The sequence below is a fragment of the Dasypus novemcinctus genome, chromosome 28 (genome assembly GCF_030445035.2).
Source record: "Dasypus novemcinctus isolate mDasNov1 chromosome 28, mDasNov1.1.hap2, whole genome shotgun sequence".
Taxonomy (NCBI): Eukaryota; Metazoa; Chordata; class Mammalia; order Cingulata; family Dasypodidae; genus Dasypus; species Dasypus novemcinctus.
Genome location: NC_080700.1, coordinates 37051098 through 37075382, shown reverse-complemented (window position 1 = coordinate 37075382; position 24285 = coordinate 37051098). Strand labels below are relative to the sequence as shown.

At 36.7% G+C, this 24285-nt stretch overlaps 1 protein-coding gene across 1 annotated transcript in view; it reads left to right on the top strand.

Annotated features, from left to right (window-relative positions):
* Positions 1–24285, top strand: part of SYNE1 (spectrin repeat containing nuclear envelope protein 1) — a 497459-nt gene that overhangs the window by 121374 nt on the left and 351800 nt on the right. The window contains exons 6-14 of the mRNA XM_058289685.2: positions 2321–2341; positions 2817–2909; positions 5135–5313; positions 9493–9689; positions 12779–12888; positions 15030–15080; positions 17400–17507; positions 19796–19933; positions 21575–21739. Of these exons, the coding sequence (XP_058145668.1) occupies positions 2321–2341; positions 2817–2909; positions 5135–5313; positions 9493–9689; positions 12779–12888; positions 15030–15080; positions 17400–17507; positions 19796–19933; positions 21575–21739 (1062 nt within the window). The remainder of the gene's footprint in view (positions 1–2320; positions 2342–2816; positions 2910–5134; positions 5314–9492; positions 9690–12778; positions 12889–15029; positions 15081–17399; positions 17508–19795; positions 19934–21574; positions 21740–24285) is intronic.

Genomic DNA, 24285 nt, shown 5'->3' with positions numbered 1-24285 from the left:
TCAGGAATTTGTGTTTGATCTTCATACTTACCATGCTCCTCCATTTGGATCTTTTTCCTAAGGTACTAGAAACTTTGTTTAGTCCTGCATTCTTACAACTCTTGAGTTTTATAAAGGAAAACCTTAGCGTTATGTTTATTATGTCACTTATTTCCAGGGCTATTGAAAAAGCTGCTGATGTATTAGTATCTGATAGGAATTGTGTACACATGCCTCTAATAAATAGATCCATTTTACTTTTTCCAATAGATGTCAGGTGGCTCATTCTAAATGATAATACAGGTTATGACTACTGACCACCTTGCCTAAAACTTGCCATAGTGTAGACCAGGGATATAACCTCAGTTTCCTAGGAGATCCAGAAAGAGGATGTAAAATCAGCTGAGCTAGAGGCTTAACTATAGTGAACAGGAACTGTGCAGCCCCATGGCCTGTCTTGAAGAGGAAAGTAAATACACAGTTCCAACACAGTTACCTTGATAAAATGTGGGTTTTCCAATTTATCATGAAAAGCCAGTTATCTTGATTATATTGAAATTTTTTATTTACTTATATTTACTGAAATTATTTACTAAGTAATACAGCTAGTTGGCTACCTATGTTATTGTTTAGAATGATCCACATGACACCTCACTGGAAAAAGTAAGTAGTGTGAAGTGGTGATGGACCTGTTCATTAGGTTTCCAATTTATCAAGAAAAACCAGTCATCTGGAGTTTTACTGACATTTATTTACTTGACATTTATTCCCAAATGATTCAAATATTTTTGAAACTTTTGTGAACCTCTAGTTTGCACAAAATTCTCCAGATCACATGGGCTAAGTCCAAATGTCCCAGTTCACAATCACCTGCAGGGTTCATTAAAACAGATTGCCCGGCCCTTCTCCCTTTGTTTCTGACTCAGCAACTCTGAGTTGAGACCTTGGATTCTGCCTTTCCCATCAGTTCCCAGTTGAGGACCAGACACTGAGAACCATTGGTCTCCTTATGGTTTTATTCATCAACATGCTCCCGTCTGCTTTCTGACTTCTGGAAAGTCTTCAGTCTCTTTGGATGTCTATTGCCCACTGCATCCTCCTTGGCTCTTAAGAACTTAAGATATATTCAGTGGGAGTTTTCAAGGAACATCAGGTGAAAACCTGTAGTCAGTAAACCCATTGTGAAGCACAGTTTATAGGATGAAAAATGATTATGGACAACTTGTTCTTCACAAGTTGATTTAAAACAAGATCTTAGGTTCTAAAATAAGTTGAATATGTTAACAAGGAGTACAGCTGGAGATGCGTTGGGGTAGAAAATTCATGTGATAGGCAATTACATTTTTAAAATAAGAAGGGCTACAAAGGAAAATGAAATAATCTGTCCTCTGTGGAATGTATTACTCATATGATTATTAGCAGATATTATCAATTTGTGGTTGATGGATACTACTTAGGGAATGGAGAAAATTCTGGAGAAGTAAACCAGAGCAATCAGAACGATTGTAGAGTATAATCTGTTCTGTCACAAAAAGTTAAAGAAAATTGGTATTCTTTTTTTTCATAAATCTCTCTTAAACATCTTATATTGTGCTAAAAGTAGAAGAGGTAGACATGCAGTCTTATAATCCATGGCAGTTCTCAGTTTTTTTTTCTGTCACTGACCCTAATGAATGAGTTTCATCAGTGAGACAAAAATTCCATGATTATATGCCAAATTATTTGCTGTGGTTTTTGTGCTAGCTTTTATTCTATCTCCCTGCTGTGAAACTAGGTAAGTTTAAAACAATCATTCAAAAATAATAAAATAATCACTCAAGATTAAAGTATGTGGGGGATGATTTTACATTTGATACATTTTTTAAAAATAAACCATTTATATGTTTCTAAACTTTATTACTAAGACTCCTTAGTTGAGAATTATTGAGCCTGAAGTCCAAGGAGTTCTACATTATTTTCTAGTATGGTTAGAGCTTACAAAAGGGATCCAAGCAGTTGTTTCCTGTATTCTACAGACATTGACCAAGGCGGACTTATTATGTAAATCCAGGAGATATTTTTCTTGGACCTAGGAAACAACATAAAATAATTGATAAAAATATTGAAATGAATAATGGGAGAAGACAAGACAGATTAGCGTCTATCCTGTATGCTGTGTAATTTTGTTGCCTAAAAATAGGGAGTCTCTTTCTGTTTTACTAATTCTTGGCTTTATTTCTTCTTCAAAATATATCCCTAAAATCATGCTGTCAACTTGCTGCCTGCGTTTTTACCCCTGCTGAACAAATCAGGCTGATTTTGATGTATGTCTATCATCTTCTTGCTTTGCTTTTCATGCCAGTCCACATACAGAGGATCACCGGTTAGTACAAATTTTAGAATTTTTAACTCCTGATTTTTATAGGTAAAAGAGAACATAAGTTTCATGCTATTTGGTAACAAACTTCAAAGTAAGTGCATCTTCTTAAACTCTTCATTATGATTTCTGTTAAGCTCCAGTCAAACTCTGGATGTGAAGAATAACCTTTAATTCTGTCTGGTATTTTGTTGGTCGTTCCTTGCATGGTGGCATATTTTTGTCAACTTTAAAAACAGAAGAAATTTTTGAAATCCATTTAATAGTTGTTTTTATTGTTGTGCAACCAATGGCTGCCCCCTGAAATTTCCACTTACTCTGTATGCTTGTTTGTTTTTATGGTTCACCATATTCATTCTTGTGTACCACGGCATGGGCATGAGCAAATCGTATTGATGACTAATGAAGTCCTATTTATGGCATGATAAAATGAGTTATAATCTTCTAGTACATTAATAGTACAGTTTTTCTTTTTAAACAGATTAAATTAGTCAACATTAACTCCACCGATATAGCTGATGGCCGACCGTCTATAGTACTTGGATTGATGTGGACCATTATTCTCTATTTCCAGGTACAGTTCTACCTTTGATAGTTGATATGATGTCATGGAGAAATGTGGTGGTAGGCTTTGTAATAATGCCCTCATTTTCCATACCTTTGGGGTGGAGCCTTAAGTTAACAGAAATGTGATCTTCATATGTACCCTGGGTTTTTTTGTGTAGCAAAATGTCCTCTTCTCCCCTGCAAAGACCTGTGTATGGAACCCCAAAGAACTATAGCAGAGGTCCACAGACTGAAAAGTGGGCAGTCAAGATGAAATATAGGTATAGAAGGAGCACAGAAGAATTTTCCTTTTTCTCTGCAAGGGAGGTATTCTCTGCTCCTATAAGCCAAGAATGGGTGAAATTAACTCGTCACTCCATCCAAAATAATTTCTTAGGGAAAGGTGTATGCTAACCATTAGATTTTATTGTATCAATTCATCCATATATGTAACAAATATTTCTTAGTGTCTGCCAACCACAGTTCTAGATGCAATGGAAGATACAAAGAGGAGTAAGATGTCAATCATGCCCTTTAAAAGCTTACATTTTGGCAAGGGTGGTAAGATACATATAGAGAAAATTAAAATTGAGAGCAGCCATTTATAAATACCAATAGAAAACACAATATAATGAAATGGAATTTCAGGGTAGAGAGAGAAATCACTCAGAATAGGGACTGAATTTCAAAGACTTCATTAAGAAGAAGAAATTTGAGCCAAAGGTTCTGGTTGTTGTAAGAAAAAAAAAGAAGTGACAGCAACGGTTGCCCAGGTCAGGAAATGTAAATGAAGGTGAGCAGAGAGAAAGGATTGCGGTATATGAATATGGAAATGAGAGTAGTTGGTGCAACTGGAATATTTAATATTGGGAGTGTTTAGCAGAGAATGAAGGATAAGAGTGGAGAAGATGACTTGCTGTAGATTATGAGGGGCATTTAGTGTAAAATAGGAAGTTTAAGTTGTAATTCATGTCAACTTTTATCTTCTATCCTTGCATATTTTAGTCAAGAATGCTCGAAAGAAGAATGTAATATGATGCTGTTTTGCATTTTCCGTTTGTATATCTATTTTCTATTTGTATGTCTGTACAACAGATAATAGCATCGTAGATATTTAATACCATTATATATCTTTGATAAAATGTACAATACTTCATACTGATTCCACAGTAGGGCAGATAAGGACCTGGTAGCAAGAACATTGACTTGATAGACAAATACCATGGGTTCTTAACATTAGCTGTGATTTCAGATAAGTCACCGAACTTTTCTAAGCCTTAATTTCTTCACTTTAAAAGGTAGGGTACTACAATTTCTTCCATTACTAGTCACAATAGTTCTATAGTAGAATATCAGTAAGTCCACTCTAATGCGTATTTTATTCTTCCATCCTGTGGACCCTGGGATGGTGATGTCCACTCCACCTCTATATCTGGAGGGGGCTTAGATCCCACATGGTTGATGGATACGATTCTCCTGCTTGCAGTTGTAGGCGCTCTCGGTTCCCTGTTTACCCGTTGATGTGGAGAAAGTGGCCATGGTAGTTGGTGAGGGCAGGGAGAGGGAAGAAGAGATGTGAAGTGGGGGCATTCTCGGGACTTGGAGTTGTCCTAAATGATATTGCAGGGACAGATGCTGGACATGATATTTCCTGCCACAACCCACTGAATGGACGGGGGGAGGGTGTAAACTACAATGTAAACTATAATCCATGTGGTGCAGCAGTGCTCCAAAATGTATTCACCAAATGCAGTGAATGTGCCACACTGATGAAAGAGGTTGTTGATGTAGGAAGAGTGGGATGGGGGTTGGGGTGTGGGGATGTAGGAATCTCTTATATTTTTCAATATAACATTTTTTGTGATCTATGTAGTTCAAAAATATATAATTTTTAAAAATGATAGTGGGGGGGTGGGGAGTGAGGTATATGGGAACCTCTTATGTTTTTTCATGTGACATTTTGTGTGATCCAATAACTTTAAAAAAAGAAAACTTTAAAAAAAGGTGGGGTGTTTGAGGATACTTGAAATAGATGATTGTTGAGGGCCCTTTCAAACTGAGGTATTCTTGATTCTGTGATTCTTCAGTTATCAGTTACACAGTTAATGGCCATTATGTGAATTTTCTGCGTGATAGTAGAGTTTAAGTAAATAATTTTTAGTTAGAAAATGTTATGGCTTGGAAAAAAGAAAAAAATGTCTGAGGAAAGAAGAACAAAGGTAATTCTTATCCTTTGCTCCCCCGTTAACTCAGATTGAGGAGCTGACCAGCAACCTGCCGCAGCTGCACTCTTTGTCCAGTAGCACCTCATCTATGGACAGTACGGTCAGCTCCGAGACCGCCAGCCCACCCAGTAAGCGGAAAGTGGCCACCAAGATGCAAGGAAACGCCAAGAAAGCTTTATTAAAGTGGGTTCAGTATGCAGTAGCCAAGTAAGTACCAAGAGACCGGTAAAATTTGCAACCCTTCCACTGTGTGATTTATCCATTACAACCCATTGCACCTTCCAGTGATTGCAAAATTTTAAGACATTTGAATGAATGACTCTGCTTTAATTAGTTCTTGGTTCCCTCTTTCTTTGAACGTAAACACAAATCAGCACCAATACTATAAGACAAGGCAGTCATAAAATTAACTTTCTTCTTTGGTGGATTGGGCCTCATTAGTTAAATTGATTTTTCCCTACACTTTCCTTAGAGCAGGGGGGCTAGTTCATATTTAGTTCATTGGTTAAGTCGTTGCTGCTATTAAGTAATCTTTTCAGAACTAAATCGTTTTAAGCTTGCCTATTTCTTCTTAAGACAATTCAGTTCTGTTCAACATTAATGTGATCTAAGGCCCACATTCCTAAAAGAATTATATTTGGTTTTATTTCCTGAAGCTTTTCTGATAGTTTTATTTGTATTTTGTTTTTAGTTTTTTTTCCCTTTTGGTCTCATTCTTTATCTGGACTGTAAATCCCTTCTCAGTTTTATGGGCTGAGAATTTGCTTCTAGACATAATGGAATTACGTTTATATACATTTCTGTTATAATGCTGGATAAAACAGTACTGCTCTAGAAAAGAGGAATTTGAGTGGCATTTTCAATTGATCTTACTGATACTTTGTGATCAGATCTGGTCAGTGACAAAGCTACTCGACATGGAAGTTGTGCCCGTTTGCTTTCCTGAGTGACATGCAAAGTTGACTCACTTTCTGTGCTGTTTTCAGGCTTAGATCTAATCTGAATCTGATTCTCTACTTCTGGAAAATAGTTGTAAACAAGCGCTTATCATAATAAAATATTGAGGCGCCAAACATAGGGAGTTCTATTTTTAAAGCATTTGAAAAGCAAAAATAGAGGGGAACAAGAGATAAACACAGAGAAGATGTAATTAGTGTTACTAATTTCTATGAGCTTTGCTTAGCCTTGAAAGTGTGTTGGTGGTTTTCTAATTTGGATTATGTTTGTATGATTCAAACTGCAGTCAAACGTATTTCTGATAGCAAAGCTTGGTGTCTCTTTAGAATCGGTCGAAATGAATTAAGAAACTTTTCCCACATTGCTAATGTATTGTTTGCCTTCTGCCTTGAGTGGGCTTCGCTGATTTCTACTGCAGTTTAGCTGGGCAGGGGGATGAGGAGGGCTGTATAGGAGAAAACTGGTGACCACAGGCTGTGACATTTCCCACCATACTCCTGCAATCAAACTTGTAATCATGTTGATGTGATAAATACTTTACTGTGCGTGCTTCACACAACATTGCATTAACTGAGACTAAATTGATTTTCATTCAATATTGAGTAGCTGGGGTAAACTCGTATTTAGTGCTGGTGGAATCAACCCACATTTAGTTTTGTTTCAACCCTGGTATGTTGGGTTTCAAAGAACATGCAGGGTCTGATGTGTGACCTCAGTTTAGTTTGCATTTTCCTTGTTCTGTAAATGTCTATAGTGATGGACCAAGGGTTCCTCATCCGTCAACACAACAATGCAATCCATTTATTACCCCTGTAACCACATTCACCTATATAGCTGAGTGCCGTGGATTACACTCACAATAGTATGCTACAGTCATCACCATCCATTTCCAAACCTTTACCATCAGCCTAAACAGAAATTCTGTACAGGCTGAGCATCAACTCGTCATTCTCTAACATCAGTCTATCCACTGGTCACCTATATTCTAGCTTCTAACACTATGAGTTTGCTTATTATAATTAGGTCATATCAGTGAGATCATTCAATATTTGTCCTTTTATTCCTAATCACATCATTGTCCTCAAGTTTCATCCATGTTGTCATGCATCAGGACTTCATTCCTTTTTTATGACTGAATAATAGTCCATTGGATGTATATACCACATTTTGTTTATCCATTCATCGTTTGATGGGCACTTGTGTTGCTTCCATCTCTTGACAGATGTGAATAATGTCACTGTGAACATTGGTGTACAAATATCTGTTTAAGTCCCTGTTTTCAGTTCTTCTCGGTATATACGAAGTAGCAGAATTGCTAGATCATATGGTAATTCTATACATAGCTTCCTAAGGAACTGCTAAACTGTCCTCCACAGTGGCTGCACCGTTTTACATTACCACCAGCTATGAATTAGTGTTCCTATTTCTTCTCATCCTCTCCAAAACTTATTTTCCATTCTTTTAAATAGCAGCCTTTCTAAATGGTATGAAATGGTATCTCATTGCAGTTTTTATTTGCATTTCTCTAATAGCTGTTGATGTTGAGCATCTTTTCATGTCCTTTTTAGCATTTGTATTTTTTCCTTTTGGAGAAATGTCTATTCAAGACTTTTGCCCATTTTAATTGAGTTGCTTGTCTTTTCATTGTTGAGTTATAGGATTTTTAAAATATATTCTATATACTAACCCCTTTACAGATATGTGGTTTCCAAATATTTTCTCCCAATGACTAGGTTGTAGTTTCACTTTCTTGACAAAGTCCTTTGATGCACAAAAGTTATTAATTTTGAAGGGATCCCATTTTTATCTTTTTTTTTCATTGCTTTGGCTTTAAATGTAAAGTCTAAGAAACCATTACCTAACACATGCTTTTGAAAAGGCTTCCTTACATCTTCTTCTAGAAGTTTTATAGTCCTGGTTCTTATATATAGGTCTTTGATTCATTCTGAGTTAATTTATGTATATGATGTGAAGAGGCGGTCTTCTTTAATTCTTTTGCATATGGATATCCTGTAATATGCTTTGAAGTCAGAATTGTGTGAGCCCTCCAACTTTCTTCCTCTTTTCAAGAAGTTTTTGGCTATTCGGGTCCCCTTATCCTTCCAAATAAATTTGATAATTAACTTTTCCTTTTGGGCAAAGGTAAGCTAACATATGAAGAATTGTACCTCTAGATTCATTCAAAAAATTTTGAAATAAACATATAGTAGAAGTCAGAAATGCCTATAAACCAGACCTACTTCACCAGTTATTTAGGTGAAGTTAGGTTAGTATCTAAAGATCTTAAATGAGATGTTTGAACTGAAACCTTTTAGGAATATTGCCTGCTCCTTTGACTTAATAAGGAACAGCATATGAATCTTAAAGTTATATAAGGCATAGATATAGAAGAAAAAAATGTACTGTAACACTTTAAATTATTCTAATGCAGTAAATATTTAAGGAAACATTTTATATTTTTATTTTTGAAAATGTCTAAGGCAGTAACAATAAACATTTTGAAAATGTCTGAAAGTTTGTAATTCATGGTGGATATTTACTAGCTTGGTCTTTATTTATACCCCACATGTGTTTTGTTAAAAAATTTTTGAGGTGGCTTAAAGAAATTGACAGTTCATAAGCACTTCTATATTGAGGAAATACTTTTATAGGTTCAAAAGCAAGCTGAAGGCAGAGGCCATGTACAAATGCATAGATAAGGGTGTTTTGGCCAGCGTGCCTGGAGATTCACCAGTATGTCAGACCGCTGGCTTATCAGTAGTACCAGAGGCATAAACTCTGAATGAAGAAAGATGAGACTCAAGGTTACTTCATAATTACGAGATTCTTACAAAACAGTTCAGTTGGCTTAAGGCCCACCATGATTCAGTTTGGCCTCTCCTTAACTAATATCTTCTAAGCTCCTACTTATAAATGGGATCACATCCTCAGGAATGGGAGTTAACACTTGAATATGTCTTTGAGGAGAACGTGATTCAATCCATAACAGGTGGGGTAGTTGGAATCATTGGACTTAATTGATGGGACCACCTTAGAGCTCTGAGTACACTCAGTATTGCACTGAACAGTCTAAGGTGTTTGGTAAATTCAGCAGCATTACCTTTGTCTGTTTTTATTTTACCAGTTTATCTAAATTGGTTTTCCCTTTCAAGAAATGTATAAAATGTGTTTTAAATTGAGTCTCTAAATTACTGAGAAATCTGAAATAGAAAGCTCAAAGTATGGAACCAGAATCTCCACAGCTTCTCTTGTTACCCTATAAAACATTTTGCTTCGCTTATTTCTTTTCTTCAAAACATTTAACTGATTGATACAGCTAACTGCACCTCATTCGTTGGTGAAGAGGGATGGAGTTGGCAGGTGACCTTGAAGACATTGCTTATTTTGTATTCAGAATGTGACGTGATTTCATCATTTTATCATTTTCAGGCAGGTTGGACTAGAAGTCAAAGACTTTGGACGGAGTTGGAGAAGTGGAGTTGCCTTTCATTCCATCATCCAAGCCATTCGACCGGAGCTAGTAGACTTAGAGAAAGTGAAAGGGAGATCTAATAGGGAAAACCTGGAGGAGGCTTTCACGATTGCTGAAACGGAACTGGGGATTCCAAGACTACTAGATCCTGAAGGTATGTTGTGGAATGTGCCTCTTGCCTTCCACAGCACAGGGTGTTTGTATGCCTTAAATCCAGAAATTTCAAGATTTATTAAAGGCCAGAAAACTGGAGAAAGGCAGAAGAAAGAGTATCTTCATGCACGGATTTTCTTCTAGTTAAGTATTTCTTGCCATATTGGCCGCCGAATTCAGGAGTATTATATAGCTCTATTTTTCCAATTAGCATTTTGGCATTAGTGATGTCAGACAGGTGAACTATACCGACAACGTATACTTTAGGTAGAATGAATTTTTTAGTTGTGTGTGTATGGATAAGTGGAGGGAATCGTAGGATAAGAGCATTTGCTCTTTATATCTGGAAGAAATAAAAAATTATTAGTAACCCAAGGATTTTATCTTTAACAATACTGGTCATTAAATTCTTAGAAATGTTTCTAGTCATCCAGTGTTTTGCTGCCAACTGGGTAACTATGTAAGTGATTGATGTTTTTCATTCTAATTGTTTCACTCTTTTTTGGTATTTGTTTTGATAAGGCTATGAATTTTAAGACTCTCTGGAAATGAAGTTAACTCTTTAAGCCTTCAAAAGACAATTTCTTTTGTCTGATATTTTGAAAAAAGCCCACTATGCTAAGTGAAAGAAAGCAGACTCAAAATATTATATGATGTATGGTGCCATTTATGTAAAATGTAAATAGAAATCAATTTATAAAGATGAAAAGAAGAAAAGACAATTTTGATGACTTTCATAAACTTAATTTCATTGTATTGAAATGAAAGAGCCAAGTGTCACAAGTAATTTAAAATTTGACTCAGCAATTAAGAAAATTCTTATTAATGAAGGCAGAAATATATTCATAGTTTAAGCAAATTATCTGTAAAATGAGATTTCAAGATAAATATTCCTAATTAAAAGAGGAGACACTTGAGTGTCTGTACTAGTCAGGGTTCTCCAGAAAAACAGAACCAATAAGAGAATTATAGAATAGTTTAACTATTAAGAGATTTATTATAGACATTGGCTCAAGTGACCGTACGGATTGACAAGTTCGAATTCCACAAAGCAAGCTAGAAACTCCGTGAAGGTGATTGAATCCCCCATGAGAAGTCGCATGTTGGAAACTCTAAAACAGAGATAGGAATCATTTTTCTGACTGCTGAATCCTTAGTTCTTGCTTAGGACTTTCAACTCATTGGATGAAGAGACTCCTCTCATTGCTGAAGGCAGTCTCCTCTATTGATTGTAGATGCAGTCAACCATAGATGCAATCCACTGATTAATAATTTAAATCCATGTATGAAATATCCTCGCAGGGCTTGCTTAACCAACACCTGGCCATCTTAACCTGGCCAAGCTGGCACTTGAACTTAACCTTCATAGTTTCCAAAGTAAGTTAAAGAGATCTACAGGTCCTTGGAGGAGTTCCACTGAGAAGACGGCAGCATGGAAATCCCGTGCCATGTTAGGGACCTTCTTGGGGTCACCCCAACTCACTAGGATAGCTGAGGGTACAGAAAGGGCCACTGGGGAGAGCAATACACATAACTCCAGGCTTTCAACTTCAGAGGATGTGACAGAGCTGAAATAGTTTTCCTGGAGTGAGAGGAGAGTCTAAATTGTTCTCTCATATCTACTAGACTAAACAATCTTCATATTTTCTTTGATGATCAGAAACTGCAGTTGCCCAAATACAAGGCTGTCCCAAATGTAAGGTGATTTTCTCTTTTCCTAATGAGAAATCACCACTCAAAAATCTCTTTAGCCAACTCAAATATAAACTTGTAGGAATAAAGATTAAATAAAGCAATATCATAATAATTTTTTTATGATTTAGTTACCTATATATTTAAAATCGTATACTATATTATATCATGTATTGAATGTTCTTTTCCCACCTTCACATTTCATGAATGAGTTGTACTCATTCTTCACATGTACTTCAATATTAGTGATCTTGTCATCTCTAAAATCGCCTTTAATGATTCTAACAGATTCTAGAATACACTTTGTTTACCTTTAGTCTTTTGAGTTGCAGCTTTTTCTAAATTCAGCACTGAGAGTCCCTAGAAAGTTTACCTCAAATCAGAAAGTATTTTTATAAGATAATAGGGCATCTTTATATTTTGATTTTGCTGGGGTTTTTATTGGTTTTGTTTTTCACCCTGTAGGTATATATTTTATATTTGCAACCTAATGTAATCTCTTTTTAAACTACCTTTGGGGGCAAAAAAAGAATAAAAGGAAAAACAAAACCAAAATAAACTGCCTTTGTATGGATGAAAGTGGACTTACTGATATTCTATTCTGGAACTATTGTGATTAGTAATGGAAGTAAATGTAGCATTGATGTGGAGAAAGTGGCCACCGTAGCTGCTGAGGGTAGGGAGTGGGAAGAAGAGATGTGATGTTGGGGCATTTTCAGGACTTGAAGTTGTCCTGGGTGGTACTGCAGAGACAGTTACTGGACATTGTATGTCCACCCATGGCCCACTGGGTGGACTGGGGGAGAGTGTAAACTATAATGTGGACCATTGACCAAGTGGTGCAGCAGTGCTCAGAGATGTATTCACCAAGTGCAATGAATGTCCCATGATGATGGAGGAGTTTGTTATTATGGGAGAAGTGGGGTGAGGGGGGTGGGGGGTATATGAAGACCTCATATTTTTTTAATGTAACATTAAAAAAATAAATAAAAAAAAAAAAGAAAACACACAAAAAAAGAAAGATCTTTAAAAGACTCATTTGTACTTAACACTTTTATTTATGCAGTCTTATCTCATGTGTAATGACTAAATCTGCATACATTACTTTGTCTGATTTTTACTGATTTGATTAGGCAACATCTTGAAGCTTCAAAACATGTACTCCTTGTTTCCTAAAAGCTCTTAAAAATGTGTCCTTTTTCAGAGTCAGAAAATTTCCACCATGTATCATCCATACTAACTTTGTTTTCCCTTCCCCCAGAAGTCTCTAAGCAGTAATTCTTTAATTCTTAAGCATTTTTGAGAGTATGTTTTTGTATAATAGCTATATTTCAAAGTATGTATTATTAAGATCCAATTAATGCTAACTAGCTAATTGCTTTGTTTTGGTTTTTCAAGATGTCGATGTGGATAAACCAGATGAGAAGTCCATTATGACCTATGTAGCCCAGTTTCTGAAACAATTTCCTGATATCCACAATGCAGGCACTGATGGGCAAGAGAATGATGTAGGTATTTGTTTTTCTTCCAGTATTGACAGAACACTCAATGAATCAGATTTTTAAGTGTGCCATTTACAAAAAAAAAAAATTAAATTAGAATGCATTTAATATGAAAGTAACGGAGTAAAGAATAGATATCATCAAATGGGAGGAATACAGAGGAAAAGATTTATCTAGTTTGTATGTTGTAGCATTTATAATTACTAATAATAAATGCTAAGTATATAATGTTGGCGATTTAAAATAGCAGAATGCTAGTTTGTTGGGTAGCTCCATTTTAATAATTTGAGAATTGAAGTAACTTTTTAACCATCACATCATTTTCACATCTAGGTCTTGAGTCTTCTTGTTTTGCCTGATCAGACAAAATCTAATTTTGACTTTCAGATTTTATTATATGAGTTGCTACTCATAGCAAACATATGGAAGTCAAGTTCTGATTACTCACTACGATTATAATTTTTCAGCCTTTCAATAGTTGAAATTTACATTTTCATATTGCTCAAATGATTCATATTCATTATCAAAAAAGGAAATAAAAGTGGAAAAAAGAAAAAGAAAATTATCTGTATTTGGCCTCCTAGAGGTAACTTATTCTAGAGAAAACCATTGTTATGATGTGGTCTTGGTTTCTAACATTTTTCTATGCATATATAGCCACATAAAATATTTTAATAAAAATAGAATCATTGAATCATAGAATTTGATCATTTGCTTTTCCCTTACCATTTTAAAGAACTCCTTCTATGCCATTCTCTTCAGGTCATCATAGACTTGTACTATAATCTATTTATACAATCTTAACATTTTGCTAATGTAAATGATGCTTTTATGAACAATCTTGCAGTAAAAACATTGTTTTAAGTTTCTTGCCTAGATTAAAGAGCATGCAGATTTTTTAAAGCTTTTGTTTCTTAATGTTTTTTTTTTCAAATTCCCCTGGAGTTGGCTCCATTTTACACTCCAGACAATTTTACTAGACAGCCTCTTTTCCCAGTCCTTAATAACATTGGATATTACCATTCTTCTAATCTTTGTAAAATGGTATTAACTATTTTTATTATAGACAGTTGGATTCCAGGCTGAATTTAAAATTAGTTACAAGGCAAAATGGCATCAGAAAAAAAAATAAATGACATTTTCAAGATGTGTTAAAAACTGCCTCTCTGTCCTAATTTCTCAGGTCTGCTATATGTGAGTAAGCAACTCTATGAGAAAGCATATTATACTTAACCCCATACAGAATGGAAAAAATAGATTTCCACCTAACTTTCATATCCTTATGTCACCCAATTGGATTTGTTTCTGATGAAACTTTAGGATTTTATAGACTATACATATGCAGACTGATGCAATCACCCAGAAAACCTCAATGTTTGTTTAGTCAGATCTTAGTAAATAACTTTCTTATTTCATTTATAAATATCTTGGCATCAACATATCTAATAGACGTCTGAATTTTGGGTGTATTTGACTTTTATATCCCCTTTTAAAATTTAACTTACATATTTTATGGCTACCATTTTAAATCAAATTTTCTTACTGGAAATAGACATTGCCATGCATTTCTTCCTTCAACCAATAAAACTGATAAGGAAACATTTTACCTAAAGGTATTCCTTGGATAATTAGCACTCTATCATAAATAAATTAAGTAGGTCTATTGGCTTAACTTTCTCACTTAATAAATTTTCGTTATTTATCCACTCATCAAATCTCCCATTTTAACAAATATTGTAGACTGTCTTCAGAATTACCACACAGTCTTACTTGTTATAGGGAGGCAGGTACATAGATCCTGGGAACATTTATAGAGAAAATAATGAACCCATATACCTCTTCCTTACACAGTTCTCCTTCTAAAATATTTAATGTTATCTCAAGACATGTTTATAAAATTTATATGTTGCCACACATATGACTATTACAAATTAAAATAAAAACCTGACCTTTGCCAGATAAATATGTTGCCTTAATATTGTGATATTTTTAAGTTATGAAAAGATCTCAAAATAATTATGCCCCTACAAATTTGGCATATGTATTTATAACCTGATCTCTCTCCATTGGTTTTCTTCTTGTCTCCAGTGTAATTTTTGTCCCTGATATATCTTATTTTTCTATATATTATCTTTTCATATTGTTAGGAAATACTTCCAGGTTTTCCATCTTTTGCAAATTCTGTTCAAATTTTTAAGGTAAGAGCTAAGTAATTTTGAATTAGTGACTTCTTTCAAACACCTTACATTCTATAGCTTATTAACCATTCTTTTGCATGTATTTGTATTTATATAAATATTTTTTTAATATCTTGAATATGTTACTTCCTTTTTTTCCCTAATAGAACAAATAACAGAAGTTATGTGTTATCAAAGGATAGTCTAAACTACTTCCATAGACTTTACCACTAATCTTTAATTATAAGAAGACTCACTTCACTTCTTTTTAAAAATACTTAATAGCACTAATAAAAGGGGAAAATTAACACTATATTTGATTTCTTTATATGTAACATGGAAAATCAAAATAAAGTTAAAAGATATTATTTTATATCTTCAAATATTCAGCAGGGAATAATCCATTGAAAAAGGTAAGTATCCCATTAGCTTGTAAGCCTATGAAATACATCGCATCATGTGTTGCTCAATATTGGGTTATATGGTTTAGTAAAGTTACTGACATGTGGTGGATGCTCAAAATAATATTTGTGGAATGAATGATTCTGAATTCTTTCCCATATTCAGGTTGCTGAGTGCCGATGCTGGACTCCAACATTTCCATCTTTCTGTATATTCCAGTGAGGTGCAAGGTTAAGGATCTAGTATTTAGTTAATACAATAGAACTAAAGTCAACACTGAAATAGAAAATGAGAAGTAACTAATTTCTTACCAAATGTAAAAATTTTATTTCATTTTCCATGAAGCACAGGTTCACATACACAAACACACACACACACACACACACAAACATTCTACAAAACATATAAATGTGCCAGTGTGTATGTGTGAGCAAAAGAGAAAGTGAGTGAGGGATAGAGATAGAGAGACATAAACATAAACTTGACATTGACTTGACATAGACATAAAGGTAGAGAGAGATAGGGAGAGAGAGACAGAGACAGAGAGAGAGAATGCTAAAAACTTAGCCACCTGGGATTTCAGTGGTCCTTAGTAGCCTTTTGAAGCATGTAAAAGCTACCAATTGAAGAATAGCCACCAGAATAGTGGGCTCTGGGACTCTAAATCTTGTTTTGTGCTTCATTGTCTTCTTAAGGAGAATGCTGGGTGTATAAATAGCTATATCCTTCCTACCTTTTTGCACCTTGCTTGACACTTTCCCAGCACCAGAAACATGGCCACTAATACTTTTAAGTTATTTTAAAGTCATCTTCTCTCAGATGACTTTGTGAAAGAGGTTCCATGACTGATTAAATGGCTCCTCTCGGGAACTGCCCAGAGAGCTTTCCAAACGCAGGACAGGTGGGAAGGGGCAGAAGGTAAGGTGCCCCTCCTTGGAAGTTCACAGTGCAGATACTTCCTCTTGTGGTGGCACTGCTAAGTGTCCACATTGATCTCTGGGGCTTAGTCCAAGAACATTTTGCTGCTCTGAGCTCATATGTATGAGTTATTAGTGCTTACCAGCTATGAAAATCCACCAATAATATACATCATGTGCCTGGGTTACGTTCAAATGTTCATTCAAAGGAGACGTCAGCGGAAGAGCTGAAGCTTTGCAGCCTTGGGCTTCAGTCCCATTTCTTTCTCATATTAACAGTGGTACCAGTTAATTATTTATTCCACAAATATATATTGAGCGATTCTGGGTGCCATACTGTGTTAGGCATCTGAGGAAAGAAACAATGATAGTCAGGAGTTTGTAATACCGGGGAAATGAGGTGCTTAAGTGGACAAATACTATACAGTGGTAGGGCAAAAACTGAGATAGCGTGATAGAGCAGGGTGTTCTCAAAATGTGATCCCTCACCCAGCAGCATCAACTTTCACCAGGACATTTTTTAGAAATACCAGTTCCTCAGCTCCACCCTGGACCTCCCGAACCAGAAAGTCCATGGGTGGTTCCCCAGTAACCACAGATCTCCAGGTGGTTCTAACGCACACTGAAGTTTGAGAACCACTGGCCCCTAACCCAGACTTGTGGGTCAGAAAAAACTTCCTAGAGAAGGTCTAATCTGAGCTGAGCAGTGAAGAGGGTGTTTTCCAGGGGACAAGAGAACAGCTGTTCCAGCACAAAAGGGCTACCTTGGCAAAACCAGGAAGGGAGAAGGGCACATGGATGGTCATGATGTTGTGCACCAATAGGTTATCTCTAATTCTCACCCATACCACGGAAAGCTCCTCAGATGATGGTTCAAGGGCAGAGAGATTTAAAGCTCATGTGCCCAAGGTCACAGCTAATACAGACATGACTGGGTCTGACTCATCAAGCTCCTTCTGGGATCAGCAATTTTTAAAAATGCACCGTTACTGATAAAATGGCAATGTCCATTGGTTTCCAGAGAGAAGACAGGCGAATTTTGAAGGAGACCAAAGTCTGGATAGAACAATTTGAAAGAGATTTGACAAGGGCTCAGATGACCGAATCAAATTTGCATGATAAATATCAGGTAATGTATGGAAAAGGGATTCCAGCTTGTCAAATGCTTTTCATGAGTCAGATTCATATATACCTTTTAATCTATGTTTCCTCTTTCGAATGATATTACTAAGAAAAGCCTTGAAAGAAATATCATGCATTACCTTGTGTGAATGAGATAATTGCATTTCTATTTGTAAGTAGTTTTAAATTTTATTGTGCCCTTGCATATAAATCATCCCTTCCCCACTACTCAAAGTCTTGCAGATGACATTGAACCTGACTATCTAGTCACTCTTTTTGTAGCACTCATAATCTCGTAGAGCTCAAATACCACAAAAATTCACAAAGGGTGACTTAAGGTCCAAATCCAAAATAACTATAGAATAAGCTGAATTTAATAAAGGATTACAACATAACAGTCGACTTGGGCCCATTAGATCAATTTTTACCACCACCAGCCTAGTTCAACACAATTGCATTCACATTGAGACCAGAGTGCTTTGTTTTTTTTTTTCATCCTGGTCATTAACTGGATTTCCACTTCCAACTTCTGCTTTCAGGACACAAAAGTCTTCTCACAGGCTTTTGCCATTAAAAAGTTATTTATTCCATGCAGCATTGACATTTTCCTATTTAAAATGTCCCTGCATTTTAATGGCAGAACTATAGTATATTCTATTCTCCTTTGCATGTCAAGCAATTTTGCTCCACAAAAGGGAACAGTGATGTGAGAGAGTCAACATGGCAGACAGTAAAAGATTTGGCTATGCCATTCGTGTGTGGTTTTATATAACCATAAGGGTACAGTGTGCTGGAATGTAGATGGATGATAACATCAATACTATATTTGTTGAAGTTGGCAGCATGATAAATACGCACTTATATGTATGAACTCTTTTGCTTTGAAACTCAATGTAGTTTTCCTAAAAATACATATTTCTAGGATAAGAACTACCAAAAATAAAGCCAGCAAATTGAAAACAGAAATGCAAGCACAGGGCGAATATATTTAGTCCAGTGATAAGTTTGAATTACATTGTAAATTATCAAAAAAATAAATTTCAAGTTATAAAGTTACCTTTGGTATGGATGTTATTTTGTAAGAGGGAAACAGAGGCTTTAAAAAGTACAAAACAGAGACATTGCTTTCAGGCAGAAAAAATGATCCCCAGTTTCTTAAAAGAGGGTGAGAGACCATCTAAACTCAGCACATTGGAAAATTTTCTTTTATCTGTATGTTTACCATGTTATCAGAATCTTTCATATGTTTCTAATGATAAGTCAAGAGTGTATTTCCCAGTTTTTCCATGCATAGACCCCTACTGAGTAAAACTGGAGCTGGATTTTATCTTTTGGTGCTTTAGAGGGAACGGAAGATAAAACTGGTGGTAAAATTCTTGTTCGCCATCTCCCCCCAGTGTTCCTCATGTGGATTTACATGTTTGTTTAGTTGTGACTTTGAAATTCCTTTAGCTGTGCTACCCTGTTAGGCTTCGTAGAATCAATCTCCTGGTCTTTCAGAGGTTGCCCATTCTAATGGCATTTTCAATTTATATGTGGACTGGGAGCCATATTTAGGATGTGTTCACGTAATGTAGACCTTTAATGAAAATAACTACATTTTTAGGTTAGTATTAGGTTTACGGCTGAGTCCACATTTCTAATTTATTTTCATCGTGCTCTGACAAAAGGAATGATTTAGTAATTAATATTTTAATGCCATAGAATTAAAACCAAGGATTATTGTGTAAATGAGCTCTCCTAAGGTAGACTCTTCACCCAGGCTTGAACACACTTTTACGTGTATTTAATTCAGCACTGTTTTGACAGATGCAATTTCCGTTGGTAAATTGTTCAGTTCTTGGAAGGAAAACAACTTGTTGATTCTTTCTCTGGATGTGTACCTCTCATTTGCTAGTACTTCCTAAAGTGTGTGGGCAGGCATGTAGCTATTTAACTGGAAGTGGGAAATCCAGGGCTTCAGTCCTGCCTCGACTGTACTTGACCTTGCCAAGTCACCCCGGGCTTCAGCATCCTCTCCGGCCGTATGGTCATAGTAATAGTCTTGTGTATTTCTGGCGGAGGGGCATGGGGAGCGCCAGGGAGATAATGTGTGGAGGTGTAGAAGGTACTGATCGCAGAGCCAGGCACGTTGTCAGGGCTCTCCGAACTATAGCTGCTTATCTTATTATTACCATCAATAACATGTCGTGAGCGCTACCCAAATAGAAAGGATTGTTATTTAGGAAATGTGCTTTCCTTTGCATTGGCTTTTTTTGACTCATCGCCATGTTGTTGCTATTTTTCCTCTTTTAGTCCTTTAAGCACTTCAGAGCCCAATATGAAATGAAGAGGAAACAGATTGAACATTTAATACAACCAATACACAGAGACGGGAAATTGTCACTGGACCAAGCCTTGGTAAAACAAGCTTGGGATAGAGTGTCCTCCAGGGTAAGTTCCGCTAGGACTATGCAGTTCAGTCAAGTGTCTTTTCCATCATCTTTACTACATACTGATAATGCACCAGGTGCTTCTGCCTCTGTCTGAAGTTGGAGAGGGTGAACTCTGGGTGGAATTGAGTGGAAGTGCTGGGTGGAGGAAACTCTTTTCTGCCTTGCCTGCCCTACATGTAACATTGACAAGATGGCTATTGGGTTTACATCTTGCCTCACACAAGGTAATTCTGGGTTATTCAGAAGAGGTGGCTCTTGTAGAAGCTTCTGAGGAATGGAGCCTCAACCACTTCTCCATATTCTGTGACCATGTCTCATCACCCCAACAGTTGATAATCTGCCTGGTTGTTATATACCATGTCATTATGCACCATAATAAATAACAATGTGTGTGTGGTTTTTTGTTTTGTTTTGTTTTAGTTCTCTCCCCCCACCCTGTTGTCTGCTCTCTGTGTCCATTCGCCGTGTGTTTTTCTGTGTCCGCTTGGATTCTTGTCAGCAGCACCAGGAATCTGTGTCTCTTTGTTGCGTCAGCTCTCCATGTGTGCGGTGCCACACCTGGGCAGGCTGTGCTTTCTTTGTGCAAGGCGGCTCTCCTTACGGGGTGCACTCCTTGCGCATGGGGCTCCCCTACGTGGGGGCGCCCCTGCATGGCATGGCACTCCTTGCATGCATCAGCACTGCACATGGGCCAGCTCCACACGGGTCAAGGAGGCCCTGGGTTTGAACCCTGTACCTCCCATATGGTAGGCGGACACTCCATCCATTGAGCCAAATCTGCTTCCCTCTGTGTGTTTTTTTTTTAATTTAACTATCTCTTCTTGTCTGGTCTTTCATGTACTTGAAGAAAAACTGCTTAGTATCTTCCATATAAATATTTTGCATGCTTGGAGACCAAGACTTCAAAGCCCCCTGAAACTCTTGGTATCTTTAAGGGAAATATTTGACTTGAACCTACCCTATTTCCTTCATTTTGATCATCTCATTTATTTTATCTCATAGATCCCATTAAACAAATAGGTTAGTTCCTAAGCACCTCAACTCACCCTGCCTGGTATACCAACAAGCTGGGAAGCAGATCTTGAGAACTGGCCAAAGTGGGAGCAAGGGAGAGGTTAGAAAATCATATGATTATAGAAAGAATCCTGAAAACTCCTCTTTCTCCCGAGCTTTCTAGATGGCCCTGATTTTTTGGACCAGTTCTGAACACATGGGAGGTTTTAAAGAGATCCTCACTCAAAAGGCCAGGTGTATACTGAACAGGTGTAAAATGATCAGGTGTTTAACAATCAGTTTATAACTATTGCCTTCTTAGGCATGTCGGCAAACCTCGTCCTTTCCGTTTCAGCAAAAGTCAGGCTGAAAATCAGTGACTACTTTATACCTGTCCAATAAGAAGAGATCGCTTATCTCCTTAATCACATCTTTCCATGTCTAAGATATATTTTGAATTTCTTCCATATTTGCTCGTAATTAATTTCTTTCTCATCCCCAAAGCATAGATATTTACTTGCTTGATACTTACTAAATTAAGTCTAAAATCATTAAGGCTTTATGCCACCTTAAAGTCATTTGGGGGCATTTTGGGGGATTGTCTTCGGGTTTAGAGCTCTTATACTTCCCTCCCTTTTCCTTTCAGCTCTTTGATTGGCATATCCAGCTCGATAAATCCCTTCCTGCACCTCTGGGCACCATAGGTGCCTGGTTGTACCGGGCCGAGGTGGCCCTGAGGGAGGAAATAACCATCCAGCAGGCCCACGAGGAAACAGCCAACACCATTCAACGGAAACTTGAGCAGCACAAGGTAAATTCTGCTCGGAAACTTTCCAGCATTGCAGTCATTACGTGGTCTAGAAACTGACGTGGCTGAGAGAGAACTTGCCTGAGCAGGCCTCCAAAGCACCGATTCGTACGTGATTCAGATGCTCTGCTCCTTTGGAAAGATTCTTACATTTGCATTTCCCTTCCCTGTGCTTTTATTTTCCTTAATAAACTTTATATTAGATTTAGAGTGACAGAAGTGTTGCAAAGACAGTATAGAGAGTCTCCGTATATCCAACTCCATTTCCTCCATTAATTTGTCACAGTTAATGAACCAATAGTGGTACATTATTATTTAGTCGTGTTTATTCACATGTCCTTGTTTTCCACCTAATGCCATTTTCTATTCCACGATTCCATCCTGGGCACCATGTTACATTTAGTCACCATTGTCTCCCCAGGCTTCCTTGGCTCTGGCATTTTCTCAAGTTTTCTTTATTTTTGGTCACCTTGGCAGTGTTTAGAACCACTGGTTACATATTTTATAGAATTTATATCAATTGGGATTTGTCCAATATTTTTCTCAGGATTAGACTGGGAAGGAAGCCCGCAGAAGTGTCGTTCTTACCACCTTCTAGCAAGGACACTTGACTCATTGCTGTTGATGTTAATCTTGACACCTGGCTGAGGTAGAACTTCTCAGGTTTCTCCACTGTAAAGCAAATGCTCTCCACACACATGGAGGGAAGTGACCACGTACAGCACACACTTAAGGGGTAGTGGTGATGCGCTACCTCCTTGAGGACAGAGTATGTACAAAGATCATTTGGAATTCTCCTGCATTGGCATTTGTCTCTTCACCCCCATTTATTTATTAATTCAATTGTTTATTTCTATAAGAGTCATGGATATTTATTTTATACTTCGGGTCATAATCTAATAATATGTTGTTCTAGTTTTTGGCGCTTAAAGCCCGTTCAGTTGTCTCCTGTGTCCCTTTACAAATTTTTTAAAATTTTTATTAGAGAGGCTATGGGCTTACAAAACAGTCGTGCAAAGTGTGCAGAATTCCCAACATCGCCCCTCCACCAACACTGCTGTGGAACATTTGTTACAGATTATGAAAGCACATCATCAGACTATGACCACTAACTATGGTCCATAGTGTATGCTTGGTATATTTTCCCATACACCCCCTATGGTTAGCACTCTGGATTAGTATTGTGCATTTGTTATAGTTCGTGGGAGAGCACTCTCATTTTTGTTCTGTTCACCACAGCTTATCCCCTCCCTAAGCTTTTGAATGTCGGTTCTGGTAGGTTGATCTCCTGGGATATTTCCTGGTAGCTCTGTGGTGGTTTTTCCTCTAGAACATTTTTGTTATTTCTGTGGTTGTATGTTATTTTTCAAAATATAAGGCCACTGAGAACACGAGTTTACATGGTAATGTAATTGGCAATTTGCTGTAAACCTCCTCCCTGACCCCATTTTCAGGGGAGGGGCAGGCGAATGTTCTTATTTCCTGCTGGTACTGAGTGGGGTGGAGGAAATGGTGGGGTCTGGAAGTGGTGGGATGAGGGCTTGATGGCCTCTTCATCATTTGGGACTTCTTGAGCTCAGTGTATTGGTCAGTCATATATGAAGTGTAAGTTCCATTATACTTTTGAGTTTTGTGATGGCACAGACCTAAAAATGCTAATTTTCATTAACATCAAAATAACACAATCCTGCATTTTATGCAGTTGAATTCGTGTACCCCATTTACTTTGTGATGATGGGATTTTGCTATATCAAATGCTTAAAACCAACTAAGGAACAAATATTTCCCTTCTTGAGTATATATGGAGACTTTATAGTTCATGCATATATTTACCAGTTTATTGATACTTAAAAAACACTGTATATCTATTTTGAATAAATTCTACAGACATTTATTTAGTATGTATATAATAATGCTCTGCAGAATATAAAATGTATGAGAAAGGATCCTACTTTTATTATGTATCGGGTGACAACTGTGTAAATACCCAGTTTGAGATAAAGCATAGTGAAAGGATGTACAAGAGCAGAAAACCAAAAAGCATCCTCTCTCATTACCAGTCGAATCAATTTAAATACAATTTTTAAGCTGAAGACTCAGAAATGTGTATCTCTAATAACAACCTCTTCTTCCAGATTCTATATCCAGCTACCTACTCAAAATCTCCAATGGGATGTCCATGAGGTGCTCTATATTTTGCGTATCTACAATGCAATTATTTTATTTCTTAACCACTCTACTAAATGTGCCACCAATCTCCCAATCTTTTGCATGTTATTAAAGGCATTATGATGCAACTAGATGCTCAGTTCCAAAATCATCCTTTTATTCCTTTCTTTCACTCATATCCCACATCAACTATTTTTCCCCCCTGAGGATCATATCTTTTTTTGTGTATATTTTTTTATTATTATTAGATCTCCAAATAACTTATCCACAACACTAAAGCCAAAAAGGCTTTGAAACCCAAAATCATTTTCTAAGTAATGCAATTTTCTGGGGTAAAACCTGACCTGTACTGATGTGAGGTCTATATTATATTAACTCGT